The sequence below is a fragment of the Zonotrichia leucophrys genome, chromosome 5 (assembly GCF_028769735.1).
Source record: "Zonotrichia leucophrys gambelii isolate GWCS_2022_RI chromosome 5, RI_Zleu_2.0, whole genome shotgun sequence".
In the NCBI taxonomy this organism is placed as follows: domain Eukaryota; kingdom Metazoa; phylum Chordata; class Aves; order Passeriformes; family Passerellidae; genus Zonotrichia; species Zonotrichia leucophrys.
The window spans coordinates 1,123,015-1,149,035 of NC_088175.1; the positions used below are offsets into that span (position 1 = coordinate 1,123,015).

General features: G+C 43.8%; 1 protein-coding gene across 1 annotated transcript; it reads left to right on the forward strand.

Annotated features, from left to right (window-relative positions):
- The first annotated feature begins 2,184 nt into the window (after window positions 1-2,184).
- SNAPC1 (small nuclear RNA activating complex polypeptide 1) lies at window positions 2,185-11,285 on the forward strand. The gene is made up of 10 exons (XM_064714023.1): window positions 2,185-2,419; window positions 3,165-3,324; window positions 4,314-4,454; window positions 4,912-5,016; window positions 5,939-6,097; window positions 6,488-6,562; window positions 7,189-7,251; window positions 8,189-8,327; window positions 9,364-9,444; window positions 10,892-11,285. Exons 1-10 carry the CDS (start codon window positions 2,292-2,294, stop codon window positions 10,924-10,926), a joined length of 1,086 nt encoding a protein of 361 aa, XP_064570093.1. The 5' UTR covers window positions 2,185-2,291; the 3' UTR covers window positions 10,927-11,285.
- Window positions 11,286-26,021: the final 14,736 nt, after the last annotated feature.

Genomic DNA, 26,021 nt, shown 5'->3' on the forward strand with positions numbered 1-26,021 from the left:
CACGATGTGTCACTTTTGACTTACTTGTGCTTTGAATCCTTAAATCCATTGCAGGGGGGGAGAACATTATATCTGTTTTCCTACCAGTGTTGGCATTCTGTTCGAAAATCAGTACAGTCTGTTGAAGTCAGGGTCACGTACTGGATGAACGGGGTCACTGCCCTACCTCTCTAAACATGAATCCAAATGGTAGATGAAAGTGCCTTTTCAGAAAAAGGAAAAAATTGCAAACCAAACCCTGGCAGGTGCAGCTCTCCTGCTAAACCCTGTACAGTTCATATGCAACAGCTCTGCAAACACCTCTGTTCCTATAGTCAATGACATTGGCAACCAGTGGTGCTCAAAGGCAACTGCTGTTCAGCCGATGGCGAATCACCTCCTAATAAAGGCTGCTAAGGGTTGCACTCCAGCAACCTTTTGGGAAATACAATAAATATGAAAGATGTTTGCATGCCTGGAGCACTGTGGGAGCTCCTGACATTGTAGGAGCTGACAGCTTGATGTGCCTTGCTGTAAGGAGCGACCTTTGGATCAATTACTTGATGCTATTGGTGAACTGGAGAACATCACGGTACCGTAGCCAGCAGAATTCAACACTCATTTCGCAGTGTATGATTATTTAAGAAAGCAAAATATGAATTTTTTACCCGGTCGCTGGGAAAACTCCTGCAGATTTAAACATCCCAAAGACATCACGCAAGGCTCCATCCCAAGCCCATACTTTCCCTACATGCTGTAGGGGAAGCGTGGCGTCCCCTGCGCAGGGGGGGATCCCGCACCTGCCGAGCCCCGCATCCCGTGGGTGCACAGGTACCCGGCCCGGGAGCGCTCCCGGTGCGGGTGCCGCTGTCCAGCCGCGCTCCCACAATCCGCAGCCAAGCCCCGACCGCAGCGGCAATCACCGCAACACCGCCTTGAAACCTGAGCCCCGTCCTCAAACCCTCTGGGGACCCGCCCGAGGGGCAGCGGAGCCTCCCGGGCACCAGGACCGGCTTCCCCAGGACACTGCCCGCCCTGCCCCGAGCGGTGCCCGGTGCCGCGGGTCCGTACTCACCGCGGCGCGAGGCTCTCCGACGCCGGCGCTGGTCCCGGCAGCCGCCTCGGTGGCCGCTGGCCCCTCTCTGTACGTGCGGCAGGGGAGCCCCCGCCGCCCGCTCCGCGCCGCCGGCGAGGCCGCACCCACCCACCCTACGTGCGGCTCGGCAGCCGCGGCCCCCTCCCCGCCCGCCCCGCTGCCCCGGCCGCCTACGTGTGGCCGTGCATGCGGGGAGCGGGCGGCACGGCACGATATGACACGGCAGGGCAGGGAAGGGCAGGGCACGGCATCCCGCCGCTCGGGGGGGCGGCCGCCGGCTTATCCCTGCGTGCCGCGCTCGCCCAGGCGGAATGGGGGGCTCCCGCAGCCGTCGGGGTTTTGGGACAGCCGGGGGAGCAGCGGGGACCGGCGCAGGGAGCCGGCAGTGTCCCTTCACCGGAGCGTGGCGGTGTGTCACGTCCCCACGGCCGCGCGGCGCGGGCGCCCTTCCCGCGGGGGAACCGCTGCTCCCGAGCCCGCCGGGTCACGGCCCCAGAGCGCCTGTGGGGACTGGGGCGGGGATGTGAAGCCCCGCGCCTCGAGAGCGTCCCCGGGATCTCTGGGCTGTGGTACAGCGGCACCAGCCTCGCCACTGCTCATCCCGCCCGAACCCGCTCATCCCCGCGGGCTGCGCCCCGGGACCACCCAGGGATGTGCTTCTCGGGGGGGCATTTTGCCCGAGGATCGGGCTCGCCTCCACGGCGGGGACGAGCGGGACAGCGCTCAGGGCTGGCAGAGCGAGCGCTCGTCACTGACGGGGTCTCGCCACACGCAGCGGCACCGGGGCAGCACCGCGGCGGAAGCGCAGGGGGTCGGGACAGCCCCGCTCCCTCACGGGCAGCTTCTCCTGGCACCGGGGTCGCACCGCAGCGGGAGTGCAGGGGTCGGGACAGCCCCGCTCCCTAATGGGCAGCACGAGCAGCTCCTCCCAGTACTGGGGCCGCACCGCGGCGGGAGGGCACAGGGGGTCGGGACAGCTCCGCTGCCTCACGGGCAGCACGGGCAGTTCCTCCCGGTACCGGGGTTGGGGCAATCCCTCTCCCTCACGGGCAGCCCGGGCATCTCTTCCCGGTACCGGGGTCGGGACAGCCCCGCTCCCTCACGGGCAGCTCCTCCCGGCCCCGCCCGGCACGGGCCGTGCGCAGGCGCCGCGCGGCTGTTGTGGTGCGGGAGCGCATGCGCGGAGCGGCCGCGGGGTGAGCGCGGAGCCGGAGGGATGGACGGCGTGCCGGGGCTGAAGGAGGACTGCGAGGAGCTGCTCGGAGCCTTCCAGCAGGCAGACACCGTCCGCTTCGAGCGCTTCGCCGAGCTGTGGAGGGAGCGCCGCTTCCACACCATCTTCTAGTGAGGGAGAGGGGGATGGTGGGATGGTGGAATGGTGGAGATGGCTCCCGGCCGCCCCTCAGGCCGAGCCGCCCCTGCCCCTCTCCTTCCCCTCATCTTCCCGTTGCCTTCGCCTCTCCTGCTCCCCCTCAGCCCCGAGCTCGGTTTCTCCCCGGGCTAGGCCAGCCTTAAAGGAGGTGTCAGTGAGCCGTGTGCCCCTCAGGCCTGGCTCAGGGAGAGGGTTGCCTGGCTGGGCTCTAAAGAAAGCTCAGAGGAGCATTGGTTCCTCTGTGATGATGGAAGAGAGTTTTAACTTCAGGGTATTTCGTGCATTAGGAATGTGTGTGGTTTGAGCGATGGCTCCGCAGGGAGCTTGGTGCAGTCCTCGGGAGATTTAAAAGTGTGATCGCAGGGCGTGCGTGTTTGAATCAGAATATCCTGAGTTGGAAGGAACCCACACTGATCATGGATCCATGCCCTGTGCAGGACACCCCAAGAATCACAGCCTGTGCTGAGAATCTTGTCCAGACTCTTCTTGAACTCTGCCAGCTTGTGATTCTTGGTATGTAGGGCCAGTAACTGGACTCAGTGATCTTTGTGGGTCCCTTGTAGCTGAGGATATTCAATGATTCTCTATTTTTAAAACATCTAAAGCTTAGATAATGTTCATAATGTTTCTGCATTATGAAGTTTTCTAAAACCTACAGTTTTATATTTACCTGTTTTAACATACTGCTTTTTTTTTTTGTTTGTTTATTCGCTTTAGTGGTAGAATAAGAGCTTTGGAGAGGAATAAGATCACAAAGAAGACTCTAGATGTGGCCCAGCAGTACTTCTTTCCCCCCTACTCCTTCCAGATCCGAGTTGGTGCCCTGTACCTTCTGTATGGGCTCTATAATGCCCAGCTTTGTCAGCCAAAACAAAAGGTAATTGTTCCTGTGGTTTTATTCTCAGGAGATACTAAGCATAAGATATGTGGTACACTGCTGTCTGCTTTGTCATCATAAATGGTTAGGGCATTTTCTCTTGCTTTCTCAACATAAAAAATACTTAAAGCCATATTAGAAGCTACTGGAAAATGCAGGGACAGAGAATGTGTTCTTCAGCTGCCGGGTGAACCCCATTACAGCCTGAGTTCAGAATTCCAACAGAATGGACACTGAATTATTTCCATTTGCTGTTAACCAGAAAAAGAATTCATAAAAAGGTTGAGAGGGTGAATGACACCCCCCTTGCTGCTTTTAGGATAGGAGACCAATATCTAAAGGAATTACAAACTCAGTGCTAGGAGAAATGGCTTGCTTAGGAACTCTGTGATGTATGTTGAGTGCACATGCCAAATTGAGTCCAAATTCTTTAACAAACTGAATTTGAAGTAGTCTACAATGATGCCATGATGGCTCATATTTTGACCTCAGAGGAATCAATGACTTTTTATGAAGCTGAATTTAGGCAATTTTAAAGCCACAGCTGTAACAGGGTACAGGAGTTATCCAGAAAGTTAAGCAGAAAGGGAAGTGGGCAGAGTGGAGAAAGGAAGAAACAAGGGAAAGAAAACATTTATGAGCATTTCAGTGGCAGCACAGCTTGGTGTGGTTATTGTTTCCTGATCACAAGTGAAGGGGAATGTCCCAGGTGCAGACTATTTTTCACACACTTCCGAATGTGAAGAATGAATGTTTTCAAATGTCAGAGAGGACTTGTGTTCCATGTCTCTGTCAAAGAAAGTGGCATAATAATGATCTTAGGTGCATAAAATGATGATGGCAATAACAGATGTTATAGTGGGATCCTTTCTGCAGCTCTGGACATGCAGAGTTGTCTGCAGTCAGATCAGACTGTAGATCACAGTAGTCAGCTCAGTTAATTTTTATGGTTGAAATCTTGGTTTAACAGTGTTTAACTCTTGTTGCAGATCAGAATTGCACTCAAGCATTGGCCTGAAATCCAGAAATTTCAGCTGGATCTGCTTGATGCCCAGCACTATGATGCAGTCTATATCTTCAGGAGACTGAGACTTGCCAGAGCCTTCCACTTCACAGCAATGCCAAAGCCAGTGAGTTATTACATTAATGACTTACATTTTTAAACAAAATACCCTCATCTTTCAGTGCCTGACAGTTCAACAGCACTCATGGTCAGCTCAGCCTTGAGGCCAGTTAAAATGCAATATTGTGGCTTTACTTAGGTAGGGCATGAAGAGCTTAGAGGATGTTTGAATGCTTCTCACTTGAAGATAGTTTTTAGTTTTTCAGTCTCTAATGTTCCTAATGGATTTGAGATGTCTTACCAGCTGGGGAAATTAATCAAGGTGCTGGATTAAATTCTTAACTAGACAATAATTTGTGAAAAGTGCTGCCTCTGAGCATGTGACAGCAAAGCTGCTGTTTTATGTGGTTTTATGCCTTTCAGTATCTTCCATCTCCTGATTGATGGATATGCAGTAGGAATTCTCAGGAGGAGGTGCCATTTCAAGTTTTCTTTTATGTTACAAACACTTCCTCTTGTTTTAGCTGACCTACAGAACTAAGAAGAAGATTGAGAAAAATGATTTTAAAGAAGAATTTAAGGACCCAAGTGACAGAGTAAACAGCCTCATCACTAATGATGTACTGGAGGTACAGTAACCTTTAAACTACAGATTAATCAATGGGGTTTGCTTTGTTTTAATTTCTCTGTTGTCCAAAGGCTTTAACTTCTCTAATCAGCAGTGTTGCCCTTTTGTGGAATGCAGACTCAGGTAATTTTAGCAGACACTCAGAGTTGTGGCATTTGGTTTGGAAGAATTGTGGTACCTTTTTCAATACTGAAATATGCTGTAATGTTTTGTGGTTTTGCCTCAGTAGGATGTAAAAGGATGTAAATGGTTAATTGTCACTTAGAGAAAAATGGAAAAGAGGGAAAGCATGTTTGTTGTGATACATCTGCAGGTTGCAGCTGGAGGATTGTGATAATATGAATTTACTTATCTGCAAGTTCATAGTCTTCTCCCACTTTTATTTCTCCTTTCAAACACTGGGGTTTTTATTATATGAAAATGCATTTGATTTTTATTATGTGATGCATTTGATAAAAACCTGAGTAATTCGAGTGAGGTAGAAGTTCTTATATAGAGCCAGGTAATGGTTCTTATATCACTCAGTGGCAGAACTTTCTTTGCAGGTTTTTTCATTCAAATGTGTATCAGTAAGGTTGACTGCAGTGGTACAGAAATCTGTGAAGTAAAATGTTTCCTCCAAAGAGGTGAAAATGAACCTCAGTATCAGAATCACAGTGGTCCTGAATCACCTTTTTAGTTTAAATAGTATAAGATACTCTTTCTTCTTTAGCTTATTTGGTGGGTCAGTTCTGGTTAGCAGGATTCCTTGGCTCTAAAACTCAAATAATCTAACCACAATCAGTTTCTAACATTCCTCCTGGTCCAATGATCTCCTTAAAATGGTTTCTATAACCCTGGGTTTTTACATTGAGGACCAATATTGCTTTACTGCTGGAATCTTTGTTTTTTCCTGAAAGACACTTTTTAAAAATTAATTTCAGGAACTGATGAATATTCACGACCACTACCAGAAAATGAAGTGTGTCATTTCAGCTGACAAATCCCAGCCAGACAAGGCCCTGAGCTTGATAAAAGATGACTTTGTGGTTAATCTCAAAGACATAACTTTGGAACATCAGGAATGGCAGCAGAACAGGATGGTAGGTACCACCAACCACTGTGCTGTGGGGCCTTAGCAGGTTGGGTGAACATGTTAGAGCTGGATTTCTTGGTGTGATTACATCTCAGGCTGGAGGAGAGGGAACTGTGACACTGAAGGCTTACAGTGTGTGAAACCTGAGGCAGGGATGTGGTGTGGAAGAAAGGACTTGGGGGTGCTCTTCTCTCTGGGATACCACAGCTGACTGCTGATGGTGTGGCCTCATTAAATACCTCTGTAACACATTTCTGGATCAAAGAAAGGCCACAGTGTAGGGGAGATACAGAAAATGGGCATGTGTGTAAATGCTTGTCTTGTTTTTTACAGTTCTTGGCTTTTAGCTGTCTTGTATATCACAGATGCCTAAAGAAAAACACTTTTTTCCCCACAGAAATTACTCCGAAAAGCTGAAGTAGCTCCTGAAGCAGAAGACAAAAAGAAAGAGGAGACTTTGCTAAAATCAGAGGTAAGGAAACTTTGCTGCGTTGCACAGGCCAGATCTGTTCATTTTTTTGACTTCAGATCTCAGGCTAAGCAGTGCAGATCAAAGTTTGATAGTGTAAAAATAAATTCCAAGGACAGCTGGTGGGGCTGGTTGCATGTTTTTTTTTTTTTTTTTTTAATTCACATTATTTTCTGTTGAGCTGTGAGCATTCACTGCTGTGACAGCTCTTACATGATCACCATTAAAAGTCTCTCTTCAGGTGAGGAGGGAAATGAGCTGTATTTTCTCAGCTAAACTCCTTTACACTTCCTCCTGGCGTTTCAGCTTAAGGCAATATTCATTTTTTTATGCTACAGAATTGTCTTATGTTGTACTTATCTGCTTTGAATTTAGGTAAGATGTGAATTTTCAAATTTGAATACTCCTGGTCTTTGTAACAGTGAAGGCAACCAAAATTATTCTCTGTCTTTTTAATGATTTTTTTTTTTTCCTTGAAGTACCATTTTGGTGGCATGGAAATTCTGTAGGACTGATTATAGAGTTACAGCTGTAGTGAGCTATTGCTCAAGTGGTTGCCTGATGCAATATTTCAGTACTGCTAGAATAGAATAGAAATATTTTCTGACTGGACTCTTGTTTCTTTACAGGGTTCTGAAAGAGCAAATGCCCTGGCCAGAATCAAATACAAGTCTTATTCTGCAGTTGTTGAGGTGAGTATGAAAATTGACAGTGGGGATGTATTTATTTTTCAAGAACAGTTTTAAGTACCAGTTTAATGTAAATGTTGGGTCAAAAAGGAATAAGTTAAAACTGCACTGGGTAATTCAGTTTTTCAATTTTTTAGTTTTCCCAACAACAGGGAAACCCAAAGCTCTTATTCTTGTTAGATTTATGGAACAATGCAGATAAGGCCTGTGCTTGGGGGATTTTCCTTTACAGGCTATCTTTTTATATCTACTCTCTGTTTAAGTAGATGGAATTTTAACAAGATGTATAAAAATACCTGAGAGTTTAATTGCTCAGATTCTTTGTATCTTAGATATTGGAATCTTGGAAGATGACTGTGAAAATGGGACTTGGGAATTTAAAGTCAGTTGCAAGTTCTTGAAAACTTTGTTTCAGTAGCTTCTCACTTAAAAGTGTATTGTTGGTTTGTCTTTTTCTTAGCAGTCCTATGAGAAGCATCTCACCTTTCTCTGTTTATTAAAATCTCATATTGAAAAATGTGTCATTGAATGAAGCACAGCTCTGGATTTTATAACAGTCCAGACCTGTGAATGTGCAGTGATGTTTTCTAGGCACTTAAACAAAGTGTGATGGTAAAGAGGCTTTACAGAGCAGCAGTTTTTGGAAATGTTGCTTTTGTCTTGGGGGATGCAGCATGGCATGGGTTGGTAATAACAGAATGGATTGGGAATTAATGAATATTTCATTATTTGCATTTTAGGTTATGCACCCATTAAATCATAGAAGGGCATTGTCCTGTTAAAACAGAAGAACTGCAATTAGTGAGGGTCCTCCCTCCCTCTTTCCCCTTCTATCCCTTTTCCACCCTGACATCAGGCTGATGCTTTGGTCCCTGCTGGTTTGCCAAGTGACCCACAGCAGGATCTGGCTGTAGAAATTCAGTGTTTTTGTGTCATCCAGGTTTCCAGATCCAGGAGACATCGGCAAATGCAGTTGGAATCCTCTGAATCAGGGCCCAGTTGTGGGAAATCTCCAGGTCGAAGTAAAAAAGGCAGCAGGACACCTCAGCCAGCAAGGAGAGGTTCTTCAGAAGTTAGAGGTACTTCTCCATTGCATCCCTGAACCTGAGGAGCTTGTAAAAAATTTATCCATTGCTTTCCTAGCTGGGTTAAATTGTGCTGTTATCACTGAGAAATTACCTTTCCTAAGGAAATTCTCTTTCTGATATCCAACTTTTTAACTGATAGATGTTGCTCTGCTGTCCAAATTTTTTGTTTACTCCTTATTTGTTACAGTTTAAATGAAACTAAACAGCAGAATGGTTTTGAATTGTCTTCAGTTTTTGAATTTGCTTTATTTTTTGAATTGGCTTGACTTCTTGAATTGTCTTGACTTTTTGAATTGTCTTTTTCAATTGCTCAATTTTGCTGTTGATCACTGAGAAATTACTTTTTCTAAGGAAATTCTGATATCCAACTCTTCAACTGATAGAAGTTGCTCTGCAGTCTAAATTTTTTCTTTACTCCTTATTTTTACAGTTTAAATGAAACTAAACAGCAAAATGGTTTTGAATTGTCTTCAGTTTTTGGATTGCCCTTACTTTTTGGATTGTCCTTACTTTTTTCAATTGTCTTTACTTTTTCAATTGTCTTTACTTTTTCAATTGTCTTTACTTTTTCAATTGTCTTTACTTTTTCAATTGTCTTTTCACTTTTTCAATTGTCTTTTCACTTTTTCATTTGTCTTTATTTTGAAGATGGGAATTTAATTTCAATTGCTTAGCTTCTGCTAGGGAAAAAAAAGTTACTGAGGAATTGAATCCCTCTTCAGAGATGAGCATTAGGCAGCGTTGCCTTTGCTTGAGTTTAAAAGAGCAGATGAAGTGTTTTGGAGCAGTAAGAGCATTGTGAGTTATTGAACTGAGTTGGTGATTAATTTGCTTTAAATTGATAGTGTTAATTACTTGTTATTGAAGGTTTCTTAGTGAGCCATGTGGAAGGTACTGTGAAAAGTAGGTTTGTCTGCAGCATTTGACAGCATCTCAGGAGAGCAGCAGTGAACAATCTTTTAACTGCTGGATGAAGGATGCAGAAGCAAAACAAAGCTGACAGTTTTTCCTCAAAATCTGTGTGCAGGTGAAAAGCAGGTGGCAGAGGAAGCTGTAACTCGGCATATCGGGATGCCAATAATCGTAGAAGAGGACTCAGAGGAAGGAGGTACAATGATTGCAATTCCAGCAAACCAGTGACTTGGTTTTTAATATCCCTTGAATATTTGGATCATGTCTTGCTGCTTTGCAAAAGCTAGCTTTGGTTTTAGCCTGCAAATTGTTGCATGAAAATTGAAATTTCGAAACGCCGTAGCAAAGTCCCAGAGTAAATTTTTTCTGCATAGATTTCATTGTAGTGTGTTCAGAGTTAAAACTGGTCCAGTTCAAAGGAGTCTCATTTTTCTGTAATACAAGTTTGTCTTGAGGAGTTTCCATGGTGTAGGGAAAAGTGATTTTTTTGATCAGTCACCCACTTACAGAAGTGTTCTGGTAACTCTGTGAACTTTGGAGAGAAGAGCCCTTGCTGCCCTCACCTTTGTTGAGGGGAGGGAAGGTTCCTCTCCAGCCTTACTTTGTGCTGGGCTGTGTTCCATGGATTGAGCTCCAGCACAGCAATAGCATCCTCTGCTGTGCTGGAGGTTATCTGACATTGTCAGGGCAGGACTCTGGGAACTGCAGCAGGGCAGTGAATGGCTTTGCTGTCACTCATGTTACTGGAAATAATGTAATTTTAATTGGGAAGCAATAATAAAGCAGAGTGATGCTTCTGCAGAGCAGCTCCACTGTTAGTTTTGAGCAATGTTGGATGATACTGAGCTGCTCTGCAACTCAGAAGCTTCAGGGTCTGTTCTCAGCTGCTTGAGAACATGGCACAGTATAAAAAACCTTCTGTAGTAAATTACTGTCCAAAATTGTATGTAATGGAAAGATATGTAATACAAGGGATATTTAATACAATTTAATACATTTAAATGTATTAAAATAAATTTTTTGTGACATTGTATATTTATATTTGCTGTTTTTAGAAGCAAAGGAGCATCCTGTACTACTGAAGCAATATTACATTCTCTGGTTACTTTTATTTGTAGACAGTAGGAATTCATTCAGTTTTAAATGGTCAGATTGAAGGTGCCATGGAGCATTTTATACTGTACTTTGTTTACTTTCCCTTCATTTGTCCACTTGTTGTGGATAAAAAGTTTCTTTCTAAATTAGGAACATTCTCCCATTTCTCAGAATTTTCCAGTAAATTCTGAAGCATTAAAAATACCCATAAGCAGTCTCTTCAGATATTTTGTGAGTATTCCATTGTCAAATTCACAACAAAATCTGAAAGGTGTTGGTGAGGAGCAGAAAGGTTTTAAGATGGAGTAAGTTTTCAAGTACAATATTAATGGAATTTTTGTTGATACTTTGAATGACAGTGTGCTGTAGAATCCAGAAAGATTTTTTTTCATATTTAAAAATCATGGGGAGAGGGACTGGGAGGGGATCTCAAGAGCTCATCTAATTAATTTCCTGTACTGGATAGAATTCATTCCACTTGAACAACTCCCATGAGGGAAGATGGATTTAAAAGCTTGTAAGAAAAAATTCTCTTTATTTTCTTTCAGAAGTATCTCTCCCCAAGAGGAGAAAACGACGTTAGAGGATCCAGTTGGAGAAGCACTAATGTTAATTTTAATGACAAAATGAAAATGTCAGAGGTAACACCAAGTGCTTGCTTTGGATACCTTTGAACATAACAGAAGTGTCTGGGACCAGAAGCACAGGTGATGCTGGAGGGGATGCTGGCAGTGACTGGGATACTTCAGCTGTCTTGTGGTGCCTTTATCCACCTGGTGAACACTTCCTGTGGGAGACTGAAGTTGCTGTGGCCTGGGTGAGCTGGAAAGTGAAGGCTCAGAGAATATTTACCCATGTAAGAGATGTCTGTAATCCCTTATCTCTGAACATAAGGTTATTGACTGTTGGAAATTAGAGCAATAAATTATTTTTCACGCTTGACTTGCTCCATTTTATGGTGTGTGAACTTCACTGCTTATCATGGTTTGATCCCACACATGTGGAAATGAACTTGCTGATAAGCTTTTTGTTGTGCCCTGTCTCCAGCAGATCTGGAGTTACTGTGTATTAAAATGGAAGGAGGTAAAGGGTGTTCATTAATTCTGCAGATAACCCTCAGCTGTACAAGGGCAGGACTGAAATTCAAAATGATCTTTATAAATTGGAGGGGAGTGAAAGAAGTGGGTGCAGAAATAAACATGGATCTCAGCACTGAGAACAGGCACAGCATGGAGAAATATTTGCTTGGCAACAGTGCAAGTTCAAGAAGCAGAAGAAGCAAATGGACTGAGAATCATCAGCTGGAATGTTTTCTGTGAACACTGAAACGAGTGCAATTTGTGTCACTCAGCCTTGGAAGGCTGTAGCCTTAAATATCCCCATCTGACCACAGCAGTTTAAGAGGAATGTGCAGTTACTCTCCTTGGAATTTCTCCAGTTGATCAAGCTGTTCTTTCAAGAAAGGCAAAGGAGTTAAGTGTCCTTTTCTACAAAAAAAAAAAAAAAAATTATAAATTTGAAATATTTTGAATACAAAAATAACCTAATTTGAATTAATTATTTTGCTAGTATGACTGTCAAAGGCCAGAGGAATTGAAGTGCTCTTACCTAGAAGAAAAAACATTTAAATGGAGATACAAATGGTTTTACTATCAAAGGTTTCCCTATTAAATGTGTTGGTTGGCAAGGAGGAATGGGCCAAAATGTGGTTGGACACTGGAGAAGCTGATGATGAAGTGCCAGAGTTGCACTTGACCTTGTTAATGAGAGAAGAGGAAACACTTTGTAGTAAAGCTAAATAATAAGAATATAATAATAAACCTTACTGCACTGTAAACTGAACAGTCACACAGTCAGTTGAGTAACCTAAATCTTGATAGTCTAATCAAAAGTCATTATTAGCCCAGAAATAATTATTATAGAAAAAGAATACTACACAGAGTATAAACCCCTATAGCAGTAACAACACAGTTAAAGTCATCATACATACATTTAGATCCTACTCTTTTCTGGTGTATCATTCACTCTTCCTCTTTGGCCTGAGGTTGGGCTAAGGCTGTAGATGGTTCAGATGTGATCTTCTTAAAAGGACTCATCTATGGCTATGAGTGTTTTGGAGGTATCATTTCTGTAAAGTTTGCACAGTTTGGTTTTATTTGGGTTTTCTGACAGTGCTTTTCTGTTACCTGCACAAACCCTGCCTCTGTGCATTTCTTCTACTTTTTGATGAGCAGGTACAAAAAAAACAAAAGAGACCTCAAAGGGAAACTTAATCAGACTATTTTTGCTAAGGAACATGTTTAATACTGTTCCCTGAAATATTCACTTTTTCACAACATGACCATCTCATTTACCTCTCCTTATACCTTTGAGCCCTCCCAAGAGCTGAATAAGTGTGGAATTTGTCACAATTTTTGATACTCAGTGACATGAGTCCCCCCTGCACTCATCTGCAAATGATGTACAAAACATGCAAAGGCTTGGCTAGGCACAAGATGGGTGCATTCAACCAGAAGTTATTTTCATATTGTAATCATGAAAACAAATGTTCTGTAATTTGTTTATAAAATTACGTAGTTGGAAAATGGAAGTCATGATTAAGAATAAACTTAGAACTGCTGACCATATGCATGGTGATGTTTCAAAATAGTAATCCTGATAATTTAGAGGCAGCTGTTAGCAGAGATTCACAATGGTGGTGTAATCTTTAAAAGAAAAAAAATCCCTTGCTGCAGTCTGATGGGCAATTACAGGCTTTGAAAAACAGGAGAGGGACTTCCTAAAATGCTTCATTCACATGAAGCAAGCAGCTGTCATTAAAAAAAACCCCTTCAACAATAACTCTGAAAACCCAAATAGTAATAGTAGTAGTAGACTTTCTGAGATCTAAATTCTCTCCTGGTTGTAGCCTCAGCTACTGCAGTGGTTAAAGTTTGCAAGGAAATTTAATCTCTGTAATGCCAGCCTAACTTCTAGCTGTGCTGGTGGAAAGGAGTGAGGCTGTATTACAGTGTGTATCTGGATGTTGTTTTCAGAAATAAATGGAACAAATATGTTTTGGCTGAAGCTTCTCTGAGGTAGATGCACAACTGTCCATCCAAAAGTAATCACCATTTCTTTGGCAAAGGTGAAGGATCCTCTTAGTGGAGGCTGGAGCCAGTGCTCAGTGTTTGCAAGGATAATGTGGGTGATGAAAAACAAAATACACCTAAAACACCTGGAGGTGACATCTGCTTACAGAATTAGAATCAATTATCTTGGAGAAGAACCTCTGGCATCACTGAGTCCAACTTTTGACTGATCACCACCTTGTCAACCAGAGCATGGCCCTGAGTACAATGTCCAGGCTTTTCTTGAACACCTGGAAACTTTAAGTGAAAGTATACAATATATTTTTTATTCTTATTATTCAAGCAACCAACAAGATCTCATTAAATCAAAGTAAGTGCAAAAGACTGGACAAATTAAGCTCAAATACCAGCTTAGGGATGCTCCTGTTAGCAACTGTGCTCAACCTGGAGGGTTTTGCAGCCTTCAAACTGAAGTTGAAATAGCAATATGGGAGTGATGTGAAAAAATTTCCAAATGCTATGGGTGACAGTGGAGATCTCTGTGTGTACAGCTTAGTGTCAATGTAGGTATCACCTGGAGAATAACTGGAGAATCCTGCAGTAAATGGGATTTTGCTGTTTGTTATAAGGCCAGATTGTTTACTGTGAAATTCTCTTATTGAGTGAATTTGTTTTGCTACCTATTGCACATCTCTACTGTAGTGAGCACGGAGAAAAATTGATTAATCACCATCTGCATAAAGACACATTACAAAGCTGGAGAGACTCTTCCACTCATTCTAAACCCTTTCTTTTTCGGACTAAAATTAAAAGCAGTCTGCTTTCTTTTGTTGCTTTCTTTTTCAGGATTCTAAAGGTAGATCTGATCCTAAAGGACTAAAAGATACTTTCAGGTTTATTCTGGTGGTTATACTTAAATGTCTTATGTAACTGGACTCTATGCAGAGTGTTTGTATTCTCTTATCACATGAGCCCTGCATAGCAAGTTTCTTCAAATGACACTGATATTTTATCCCTTCTTGTCTGGAGTGTTTCATTTTGAAGTTCATTCTGCCTCTGGAGTTGCCTATTTAGATTTTTCAAAGCTTGCTAAGTGGCTTCCTCAGCCCATTTTCATCTTGATCCTCAAATCTGGGCACATGATAAAGCCAGATAATGGAATATTTCCCTCCTTCATGTGCACCCCAACGTTTGGAAATAGAACTCCTGAAATTTAATCAGCTACAAGGAATTTAAAATGTGCTAAGCTCTGTCTTTCTCTTAGCACTTAGGATTGTAGAAGATCCTGAGATGGATGGGACATAGAACAGTCATTGAAGTCCAACTCCTGGCCCAGCATGGAGTGATAATGTGCCTGAAAGCTTCATCCAAATGCTGAACTCTGTCAGCCTTGGTGACCAGAGCCCTGGGGAGCCTGTTCAGTGCCAGAGCACCATTTGGAGGAAGAACCTTTCTCTGATATCCAACCTGAACCTCCCCTGACACAACCTCAGGTCATTCCCTCAGGTCCTGTCAATGGGCACCAGAGAAGAAATCAGTGCCTGCCCCTCTCTTCCCCTCAAGGGGAAGTTGTAGACTGTGATAAACTCTCCCCTCAGTCTCCTCCAAGATGAGCAGACCAAGTGACCTCAGCTGCTCTTGTGTGGCTTCAGCTCTGGGCCTTTCACCATCTTCACAGCCCCAGGTCAATCTCTCTGCTGTGACACAGTTTGGCTGTAAGAGAAACCATCAAAGGAACATTACCTTTCAGCCAACAGACACCAAACTGCTTTCTCTTTAGTCATAGCAATGTAAATCTGGGAAATATGGGAAATAAGGCAGGACATAACCCTTGGCTGCTAAGGGTTGTTGGAGATGGGGAGTAACTTGGTTTTTTGTTATTAAAAACGGGGTTTGAAAATTGAGGTAGCAATTAAACCTGAGACAGGCTCGGTGCACCCTGCTGGGCAGGTGATTCTGACACAGGGCTGTCTCTGTCCATCCCGCTGGGCTGGGGGCTGCCCGCTGTACTCACACGTGCTCAGCCCAATCCTGAGCACCATCAATAGCCACGGTACAGCATTTTGGAAGACGCAGCCAAGCCCCCAAGCCGCATTTCGGGGTGCAATGTGGCCGAGCCCCGTTTGGCGGTGCCGCCCCGGCAGAGGCAGCGCCGCTCCCTCCCGCAGCCCCGCGGGACCCGCGGCCGCGCCCGGCTCCCCCCGCTGCCCGCGCCGGGCGGGGATGAAGCGAGCGGGGCCGAACCGGCGGCACCTTCCGCGCTGCCTCCCGCGGGCTCCGCTCCGCGCCCAGCCGGGCCCGCCATGGCCACCGACGGTGAGTGCGGGCGGGCGGTGCCCGGGCGGGGGCCGGGATGCGGGATGAGGGATGCTCCGGGGAACGGGACGCTGCGGGATGCAGGATGCTGAAGGGAGAGGGAGCAGGATGCTGATGGAAGGGGGATGCTGCGAGGAGCGGGATGCTGCGGGGAGCAGGATGCTGCGGGATGCAGGATGCTGAAAGGAGAGGGAGTGGGATGCTGATGGGAGCAGGATGCTGCGGGGAGCAGGACGCTGAAGGGAGAGGGATGCTGATGGAAGCGGGAGATGCTGCGGGATGCAGGATGCTGAAAGGAGAGGGAGTGGGATGCTGATGGGAGCAGGATGCTGCGGGGAGCAGGACGCTGAAGGGAGAGGGATGCTGATGGGAGAGGGAATGAGATGCTGTGGGGAGCGGGATGCTGCGGGGAGCAGGACGCTGAGGGGAGCGGGATGCTGAAGGGAGAGGGATGCTGCGGGATGTGGGATGCTGATGGAAGCGGGATGCTGCGGGATGTGGGAGAGGAATGCTGCGGGATGCAGGATGCTGATGGAAGCGGGGCACTGAGGGATGCTGACGGCCCCCGGAGGGGGAAGCCGGGCCCAGCCCCTGTGGCCCTGCCCCTGGGGCTGTGAGGAGCCTCGGCCGTGGGCCCGGTGCGGTGGGAGAGCAGGTTCGGGGGTCGCTGCCCCCTCCCCGGCCGGCTGCAGGCGGGGCCCCTCGGCTGTGCCCGCGGTCTCACAGCGAGCAGGGGCGGGATGTGCTGCCCGTGTGTTCCCCACTGAGAGGGTTCCTGTGCACAGACACCAATTTTAGGGAGAATAAAGGAATAGGAAAGCCGGCTTCGCAGATAATGACAAAGAACAGGTGTTTGTGTAATCATGGGGGACTTGTCTGTGTCTGGGAGCCTGAGAGTTGTTGGGTTTTCTTACCACAGCATAATAGAAACGATCTGAGGGAGGATTTTTGAGTGATGAGGGTGTTGTTTTGATTGATGGTGCTGTTGACCCACCCTGGCTCAGCTCGTGGTTGTGACAGTGGTGCTGCTGCCAGGTACTTCCCTTAATATTTCAGATCACAGCACCTGCGAGTTGCTGAACCTGAACTGCTGCTGTTAGACACAGCCCTGGCTGTCTCCTCCTGATTTACTATAAAAATGACAACTTCAATGCTTCCTGAGGATTGCTGGCTTGATTTTGCTGCATCTTTTGCCAGCTTTGGGGAAAATAATCACATGAGCCTTTAAGAGATGCCAGGATGACATACAACAGTGTACCAGCTCTCAGGAAAAAAATCCTAGGCTTGATTTATTAAAAAGATTGGACTTAATCAGGAGGCTAATTTCTCTCCCCCTTTTGCCATTTGGTGATGTTCCTTTGTTTGCTGTTCCTCATTCTCTTTCAAGGCTGTGTCCCTAAGGAAGGGTCATCCCAGGCAAGGCCCAGGCTGATGGGTGGAGTTGTGGATTTTCCACCACATGGAGCCATTTGGTGCTTCAGCCTGGCCTTAGCAGAATTAGGAACTAACCTGGTTTATTTAGAGTAGTATTAGTACACTTTTACCTTGCAGAATCTGTCCTTCCATGAGTTAGATTTTACAGCAGGGATCCACATCTGACAGTTGACTCCTCACCTGTTTGAAAAGTGCTAAATGTTTTGATTGAGAAATAATAACTTGAAATGAAAAGAAGTCTGGAGGGAAACCTGAAGTTAAAATGACTAAATTGGCATTCCTTGGACTTGGTGCACTTGTATTAAATTCCACTTAGATTTAAACCATGATTTTTATTGAAGTGGGTAAATCTGGATTGTTCTGTTTGGCTTTATACCCAACCTCAGCAGATGCCAGGCTTTCCTGTACTTGTATGGAGCAGTGGCACCATCAGGAGGACCAGGGATTGTCCTGTCTGGGGAGCTTTGGGAGGAGAGCAAGGGGCACCCTGAGAGCTCAGATAGTGTCCACTTCTGTCCTTGTGCAAGAGTTGTTCCTCTGAGAAAGGCAGAAAGAGCCAGAAAGTCTCTCTTCCTCTGTGACTCTGGGCTGCCAGAAGAGGTGGCAGTGATGACTTGAGGTGATCAGAGATCCATTTTACATCCTGTCTGCTCTGCTTTAATTGCTGAATAATTCATTGTTCCTGCTGGCTTGAGGATCAGAAGTCAGGGAAGTTTGGTTTCCAGTCACTGTGGCTTCAGCTCAATTGGAAATGAGTTTAGCTTGGACACGGTTCAGGTCAGTGCCAAACAGAGCTGTGGATCATTTGACTCCATTTCTAATGCAGTTTTAATTAAAGCTGTGGGAGCCAGTGCTGTTTAGCCTTTATTGATGATCTGGGCGAAGGGATTGAGTGTGTTGGTGGCAGCATCAGGTTGGGTGGGAATGTTGGAGGGAGGGAAGGCTCTGCAGAAGGATGAGGAAGGCTGGGTTGATGGACCAAGCCCAATTTTATGAGACCACAAGGTGAAGTGCCAGGTTCTACACCTGGATCACAAGAACCCAGGATCACAAGAACCCATGTACCACCACAGGCAGGGCAGAATGGCTGGAAAGCTGCCTGGAGAAAAAGGACCAGGGGGTGTTGGCAGCAGTGAACGTGAGGTTGGGGTGAGCAAGAAGGGCAATGGCACCTGGGCTGTGCCAGGAACAGTGTGGCCAGCCAGAGCACAGCAGTGATTGTCCCTCTGCACTCCCACTGCTGAGGCTGCACCTCGAATCCTGAGCTCAGGTTTGGGCCTCTCATGTCAAGAAAGACATTGAGGGGTTGGAGTGTGTGCAGAGAAGGGAATGGAGCTGGGAAAGGGTCTGGGGAACAAATCTGATGAGGAGCAGCTGGGGGGGCTCAGCCTGGAGAAAAGGAGGCTCAGGGGGCACCTTCTCACTCTCTACAGCTCCCTGACAGGGGATGGAGCCAGGTGGGGCTCAGGCTCTGTGAGGAACCAGCAATAGAACAAGAGGAAATGGCCTCAAGCTGTGCTAGAGGAGGTTTAAATTGGATGTTTGGAAAAAAAATTAGTGGAAAAGGTTTTCAAGCATCAGAACAGGCTGCCCAGGGCAGTGGTGGAGTCACCATCCCTGGAGGGATTTAAAGGAAGTGCAGATGTGGCATTTGGGGACATGGATTAGTGGTGGGCTGGGCAGTGCTGGTTGGGCTTGGTGATCTTAGAGGTCTTTTCCAGCCTAAATGATTTAACGATTTGATGGTATCCTTATAATATTATGACCATTCTATATATTTTAAAATCAAAGATCTCCCAAGAGTGTATATTTTTAAAAGAGGAAACATATGTGGGACTCTTCAGAGTAGTTTTTAAATACTGGAAGTACATTGACTTCTATTTGAAAATTAATGTCACTGTATTTTGGTTTTGGTTTTCCTTTCCTGTTTCATTTTGGTGTAACATTGCCTAAATTGTTGCTAATAATAGACCTGCGTCACATCTGGCTGTGTTGAAAGTAAGTCTTAAGAAATGTCTGTTTTGTGGAAAATATTGATTACACTTGTGTGTTCTTTTCTAAGCATGTGAAACACAGGCACTTCCACAAAGAGCCTGCATTTGTGCCTATGCATTTGTCCCTGTGAGAGAACATTTAGGTACATAGTCAGACTTCAAAGTAAATTGGAAAATATTCAAAATCTGTTTCCTTCCTGTTTTGATTCAAGGGGTAGGGGAGATATTTCTTCAGGAATATTCATCCCTGGATATTCTCCAGGGATGCTGCCTCTGAGGAGCATAAAACCTTTTCGTAAAACCTTTGTTTTATGCAAAGATTGGCACCTTTATCTGTCCTGAAGGAGAGGATGGAGAGGGCTTCACTGAAGAACTGGCCTGCTGTTACAAAGGTGCAGAGAGAATTCCAAAGCTAAAGGGCTTGTGAATCCTACAGCCAGGCTTATAATAAGATTTTTAGAGGTTTGAAGACAAAAGTGAGTTACCAAACTGTTACTGTTAGGTTGGATGTGACATATACATAAGTGATTAGGGTTTAAAAAAAACAAGTTTTAATTTTCCTTGTTCTTTAGTTTATATACTCTTAACAAAGTGTGATCTTTAGTCATTAACTACATCACAATAACATATTATATTCGTTGGTGTAAAGTAATTAGTGTTAATATAGTTGGTAAAAGTTTTATAGAAATTTAATTAGGCACATATACACATTTACTTGTGTATGTAGTCTAATTTACAAAAATTTCATGTATGTTTTCTAATCTTTTCCTATACTAACAGCCTTGTCTTCTTCCTTACTATAAATACACTCAAAAATCATCAATTATTATTTTTTCTATCAACTCAACTTTACTTACAAACCAGCTATCAAACCCTTCTGCACTAAACCAAATACTTTTGAGGTTGCGTGGCACCTTGAGCTGAATGCATCCCTGTAGCCTCATTACTGAGGGCTGTAGCACTGGTTTAATTTGCCTCTGTCACCATGCAGTGGGTCCTGTTCGGTGCAGAGGGGTGATTTTGGATGAAGTGTTGTGGCTCTGGTGGGGCTGAGGATGTGCTGGAAGCAGCCAGAGCTCTTCCAGCTGTGTCAGGCTTTGGGAAGTGCAGCTCTGAGCCTTGCCTTTGCTCCCAGTAATGATGCCAGCCCTTCCTCAGGGAGCCATCTGCAGGAGCCTGGACGTTTATTTGCCTTCTTGGAGTGCTCTTTCTCTTCCTGTGCCCGTGAGGAGCCAGTGATTTCCATCTGGGTACGTCCTTCCATGGAGCTGCTCAGCTCTTTTAAATAAAGAGGAGCATTCATAATTACCAGGGGACATTCTAAAACCATCAGGCAGCTTTGTTTTGAAAAGCAGCATCAGATGTGCCTTAGGTAGGTTGATGTGATGACTGATGGGGTTGAGTAGTCACGAAGGAGATTTTATGTTCGTGTCCCCTTTGTGTGATCTGCTGTTGATGGCTCACAGAAAGTTTGATCAATTATTCAGAAAGGGCTTGAGTCTGAGCTGCCTCAGAGCTGGCAAGCCACTGCCTCTGCAGATTGGTGTGATTGGTTCTTATTTAGGCACTCTAACTTTGCACAGAGTGTTCTTTGTGTAGTTTTCGGAGATGAATTCCCAATCAGAGAACATGGTTATCAATCAGATACAAATACACCCAGCCTGTAACAGTGGCTGTAATCAACTCCAATTAGGCATGTCTTAATCAATCAGGGGTGTTTTAATCAATCAGGGGTGCTGAGTTATCTGTGCTGTCTGGAATGAACTTCTTGGATACTTTCTTTTTATGTCTCAGATAGATGGACTTTGTGTTGGAGGGTTGAGCAACAGGTGAGTAAACAGTCAGTTAAATTAAGGGGTTTGATAGTTGGTCTGTAAGCAAAGTTGAGTTGATAGAAAAAATAATAATTGATGATTTTTGAGTGTATTTATAGTAAGGAAGAAGACAAGGCTGTTAGTATAGGAAAGGCTCAGAAAAGATACATGAAAATTTTTGTAAATTAGACTACGTACAGAAGTAAATGTGTAGATGGGATGGGATGGGATGGGATGGGATGGGATGGGGTGGGGCTGGTTTATGTTTATTTTCTTTCTTAGGGCACCTCATACCACTCTGACCCCTCTGTTCCACAAGCACCTTTTGTGTCTCTCTCTGTCCCTTGCACAGCTGGGATTTGTGTTGGGATTCTGCCACAGAGTCCTGGAATGGTTTGGGTTGGAAAGGGCCTTAAAGATCATTTAATTACAACTCCTCTGCCCTAGGCAGGGATGCATTCACTGGAACAAACCTTGCTCTGATGTTGATTTTGAGACTGGTGAGGGGGGTTTGCTTCTGCTCCCTGTTTGCCTGTGCTGTTTCTATAGTGCTCTGCAATGTATTATTATTATTATTATTATTATTATTATTATTATTATTATTATTATTATTATTATTATTATTATTATTATTATTATTATACAATAATATAATAATATAATATAATATAATATAATATAATATAATATAAGTAACAATTATTATAATAAATATAGAATTATAAGTATATCAGAATAAAATATATAATACATTTTAATTTTGAATTATTATTCTTAATATTATACTTAATATTATTAATAATTATATAATATTATATAGTATTATATAGTATACTATATATAATATATAATATATAATATATAATATAGTATATAGTATATAGTATATAGTAGATAGTATATATAATAATATAATTATAAATATATACAACAACTATTATTATTATTATTATTATTATTATTATTATTATTATTATTATTATTATTATTATTATTATTATTTATTATATGTGACTCAAATGCACAAGACATTGGGTGTCTTCAAGGAGTGGAGAGTCAGTCCAAATTAGCCTTCATTGGATTTGATAGGGTTTGAAAACATCTGGGAACTTGCAGACAGTGCTTACTCCTACAGCTGGCAGGTTTGTTTTTAAGATTATTGTTATTCTAGAAAAAAAATGCAGGTTTTCAGATGCCAGAACTACTTTTTTTTGGGTCAAAACAAGAGTTTTCAAACATTTAACACTTCTTACAAAAATGTGTAAAATCAAAATGTGGTTTACATCTCAGAAGTGTTTAGGGAGCATATTCAGATAATGTACATAAATTAAAAAAATTCTCCCAAATGTTTCCTATCACATTATCCTGACAACCTGCTTGCTCTGTTAGAACAAAAATGTTTGGTGGCTGAATAAAAACCCAACAATAATTTTAACAAAGGTCTACTCAGGTCCTTTTGGTGTCTCACTACAATTGAAAGAAGAGAGCTTTCTATAAGAATTTATTGCTCTTTGGTGTGGTACTTTCTCCTTTCCCAAGCATTATTTCTACCAGTGTGGGGAGAGGGACTCTGCAAAGAGAAGGCATCTACACAATGCTGATTCCTGCTGGTGATGTGAGTTTGATCTCAAGGTAAACATTTGGGCCACTCTTTAAAGGCATTATTGGCATCTTGAGGCTGTTGTCTGCAGAAAAGGATTTGTTCTGTATTTATCAGAAAATGGCAGGGGGGCATGAAGCACTGTTCTAGAGTGGGTATTTCTTCTCTCTTGTTTCCCAGTGGCTCTTTGGAACCAACATTTTCCATCAATAACTTTTGTTGAAAATACTTGGGAAGGTTTGTTGTCTGAAACCCATTTTGCATAATGAGCCTTGGTTATGCTTTGTCATTAAAAACTTTGAGTCAACCCTGAAGAACAACACAATCACCATAGAAATCACACAAAATGCTTCATGTGTGGGTGGGTTTTGTCCTCTTTCTTGTTTTGCAGCACTTGAAATCTTCAGAGTTTCTCTCCAGAGGAGCAGATAAAAGGAAAGAAGGCGTTTTTTATTCATTGCCACAAGGACTAGAAGGTTATTTGTTATAGCAGCTGATATTTTTGCCCCATGATTTACTTCAGAGCTACACATTTAGGTAAAATACCTATTATTGCTTGATGGAGGTATAGATTTTAGTTGGTGAAGTTGTGATATTTGCCTTTAAAGTGTTTAAATTATGTGCATGCTCCATGAATCATGATAGAGTTACAAATTATTTGATTTTCTGGGTGAAAAAATTCCTTAAGAATTTCTATAGCATCAACACTGTAATTAAATTCATTGGTCATCATGTGGGGGATACAAATGTGCTGGGAGCCCTGCTGAAAAATTGATCCAGTAGGTTCTGTTGCTGCACTTCAGAGTAAATGCTTGCTGAGTTTTTACTGAAGCTGTAAGAGGTGAGATGAACAAATGCTCACATCATTGTGCAGCAGTGCTTTGGGTTCTTTTCTGCAGTTTGAATGACTTGGTTTGCTCCCTGCATTTCAGTATAATATTAATAATTTTTTCCCCAGCTTTACTTGGATTTTATATGATGTTGCACCACAGACTTTTCAGTGGAAGCAGAGTGCATTTCATGCTGAAGTTGGAAGACAGCCTGTAAACAAGTGAGGGTGGATTTCTGCCATGATTTGCATTGGAAGTTCTGCTGTGTTTTTTAGGGCAGTTCAGAGTGAGGGATCTGACAACCTGCAGGTTTTTGTGTCTGTGCTGCTCCTGCTGTGCATCACAATGGTTCTCCTGCCTGGCTCCAGGAGCCACATGCCAATGTTGTCATGGGCTGAACCATGGGATGTGCACTTAACTGTGCATTAATTACACATTTATTCATATGAAAGGGACTCTTCATGGGTGGAAAATAGTGATCCCAATGTGGTGGTGTTTACAGGGGTCCTGGGATGAGGGAAGAGACTAGAATCTTGACTCCATGTTTCAGAAAGCTGATTTATTATTTTATGATATATATTATATTAAAAGAAAATGATCTATTAAAACTGTACTAAAAGAATAGAAGGAAGGATTTCATCAGAAGGCTAGCAAGGAATAGAAAGGAGTGGAATAATAATAAAGTCTTGTGTCTGACCAGAGAGTCCAAGACAGCTGGACTGTGATTTGCCATTAATTAAAAACAACCATGAGACCAATCAAAGATGCACTTGTTGCATTAAGCAGATAATTATTGTTTACATTTCATTTCTGAGGTCTCTCAGCTTCTCAGGAGGAAAAATCCTAAAGAAACGATTTTTCATAAAATATGTCCATGACATCTCATCATCCAGTTAAAGAGTCTTGACTGTATCTGATGATATTCTCAATTTAGCCCAAATCCTGGGGCTCACCTTTAACCTCACCTTTCTCATTACCCAGCAACCCAGGCCACATGACCTGATCTGTCCAAAATGACAAAATTTTGTAAAGACAGATTTAGTAAATTTACTGTAATTTAGTGAAGACAAATGGAAAGTTGTCCCTGCAGGAGGAGCCCTCAAAGTGCCCTGTCTGTGCTGGCACAGCTCAGTGTGTCCTGCTCTGGTGCTGCCCATGGTGTCCCCTTTATCACTGGGGAAGGTCAGGTGGGGCACAGGGGGCAGAGGGGATGGGATGTGCTGTTCCTTGCCACTCTGAAAATTGGTTTTGGTGTGTCTGAGTCACAGAATGGTTTGTACCTTAAAGATCAGCTTGTTCCAACTCCCCTACCATCCCCTTCCACTATCCTTGGTTCCAAGCCCCATCCAACCTGGCCTGGAACATTTCCATGGGTGGGGCAGCCACAGCTTCTCTGAACAACCTGTGCCAGGGCCTCAGCACCCTCAGAGACAAGAATTTCTTCTTAATATCTAATCTAAACTTACTCTCTTTCAGTGTGAAGCCACTACTCGTTGTCCTATTGAGAATTAGATCCTTGTCCTATCAAGAATTACATCCTTCAGGCTCTGTGAAGATGTCAAGGTGACCGTGTTGCCACTTGCTCCCAACCCTGTAAGCTAATGCTGAAAAGTCACTAGTTTTAAGTCTCAAAAAGCATACACACCATGACTGACCTTTACTCTGCTCACCTCTGGTTTCCAGATATTTCTCCTGCAAAACCACGAGCTAGAAACAGAAGTATAAAACAAACTGACCTTCTCTTTTGTGCTGACTTGGGTCCAAGTGTTACAGAGTCAAGAAAAACAGCAAATAACTTAAACGTGCCACAACTCTGGGAACAGAGCTGCAGGTCCCCCCTTTAGAGGAAAGGAATGGATTTAAGGATTTCCAACAGGCAACCTCAAGGGGGGAAGGAGTGAATCTAGTGGGAACATTTGTTTTCAGGGCTTCCACAGCAATGATTCTGCAGTCATTTATTTGCCTGCTGAAGGCACAAGGACAGATCTCCAGAGTTTCACTTCTCCCCATTTAGCTTCCCATTGCTTCCTTGCTTTTTTGGTTCAGTTCTTTACCCTCTTCACTTCCCCTATCTCCCTCTAGGGTGATGGAAAACTGGGAGGTGTTCTTGGCTTATTCACCCAAGAGCTGGGGACCCTGAGGGAAGGCTTCCTCCCCTGACACTGCAGCAATGTCCAGGAGCTTCTGTCAGACCTGAAACAGAACAGTCCCACAGACCCAGTAACTGCCAGCTGTCTCCATGGGATGTCACCATGATATTTTCTGAAAAATCCCTTTGCCAGGATTTTTCTCCTGAGAAGCCTCAGAGGAAAAGAAAAACAATGATTATCTGCTGATGTGGAATGCAACAGGTGCATCTTTGGTTGGTCCATGTTGGTTGTTTCTAATTAATGGCAAATCACAGTCAGCTGGCTTGGACTCTCTGACAGTCACAAGCTTTTGTTATTCATTCCTTTCTACTCCTTGCCAGCCTTCTGATGAAATCCTTTCTTCTATTCTTTTAGTGTAGTTTTAATATATAATTTTCTTTTAATATTATATATATAATAAAATAATAAATCAGCCTTCTGAAACATGGAGTCAAGATTGTCATCTCTCCTCTCGTCCTGGGAGCCCTGC

Bases quoted from the DNA above. Each gene is read 5' to 3' on its own strand.
- SNAPC1 (XM_064714023.1), top strand. From the start codon at position 2,292: ATGGACGGCGTGCCGGGGCTGAAGGAGGACTGCGAGGAGCTGCTCGGA. The intron at 2,420-3,164 runs GTGAGGGAGAGG...TATTCGCTTTAG, and splicing joins CGCTTCCACACCATCTTCTA to TGGTAGAATAAGAGCTTTGG. The intron at 9,445-10,891 runs GTACAATGATTG...ATTTTCTTTCAG, and splicing joins AGAGGACTCAGAGGAAGGAG to AAGTATCTCTCCCCAAGAGG.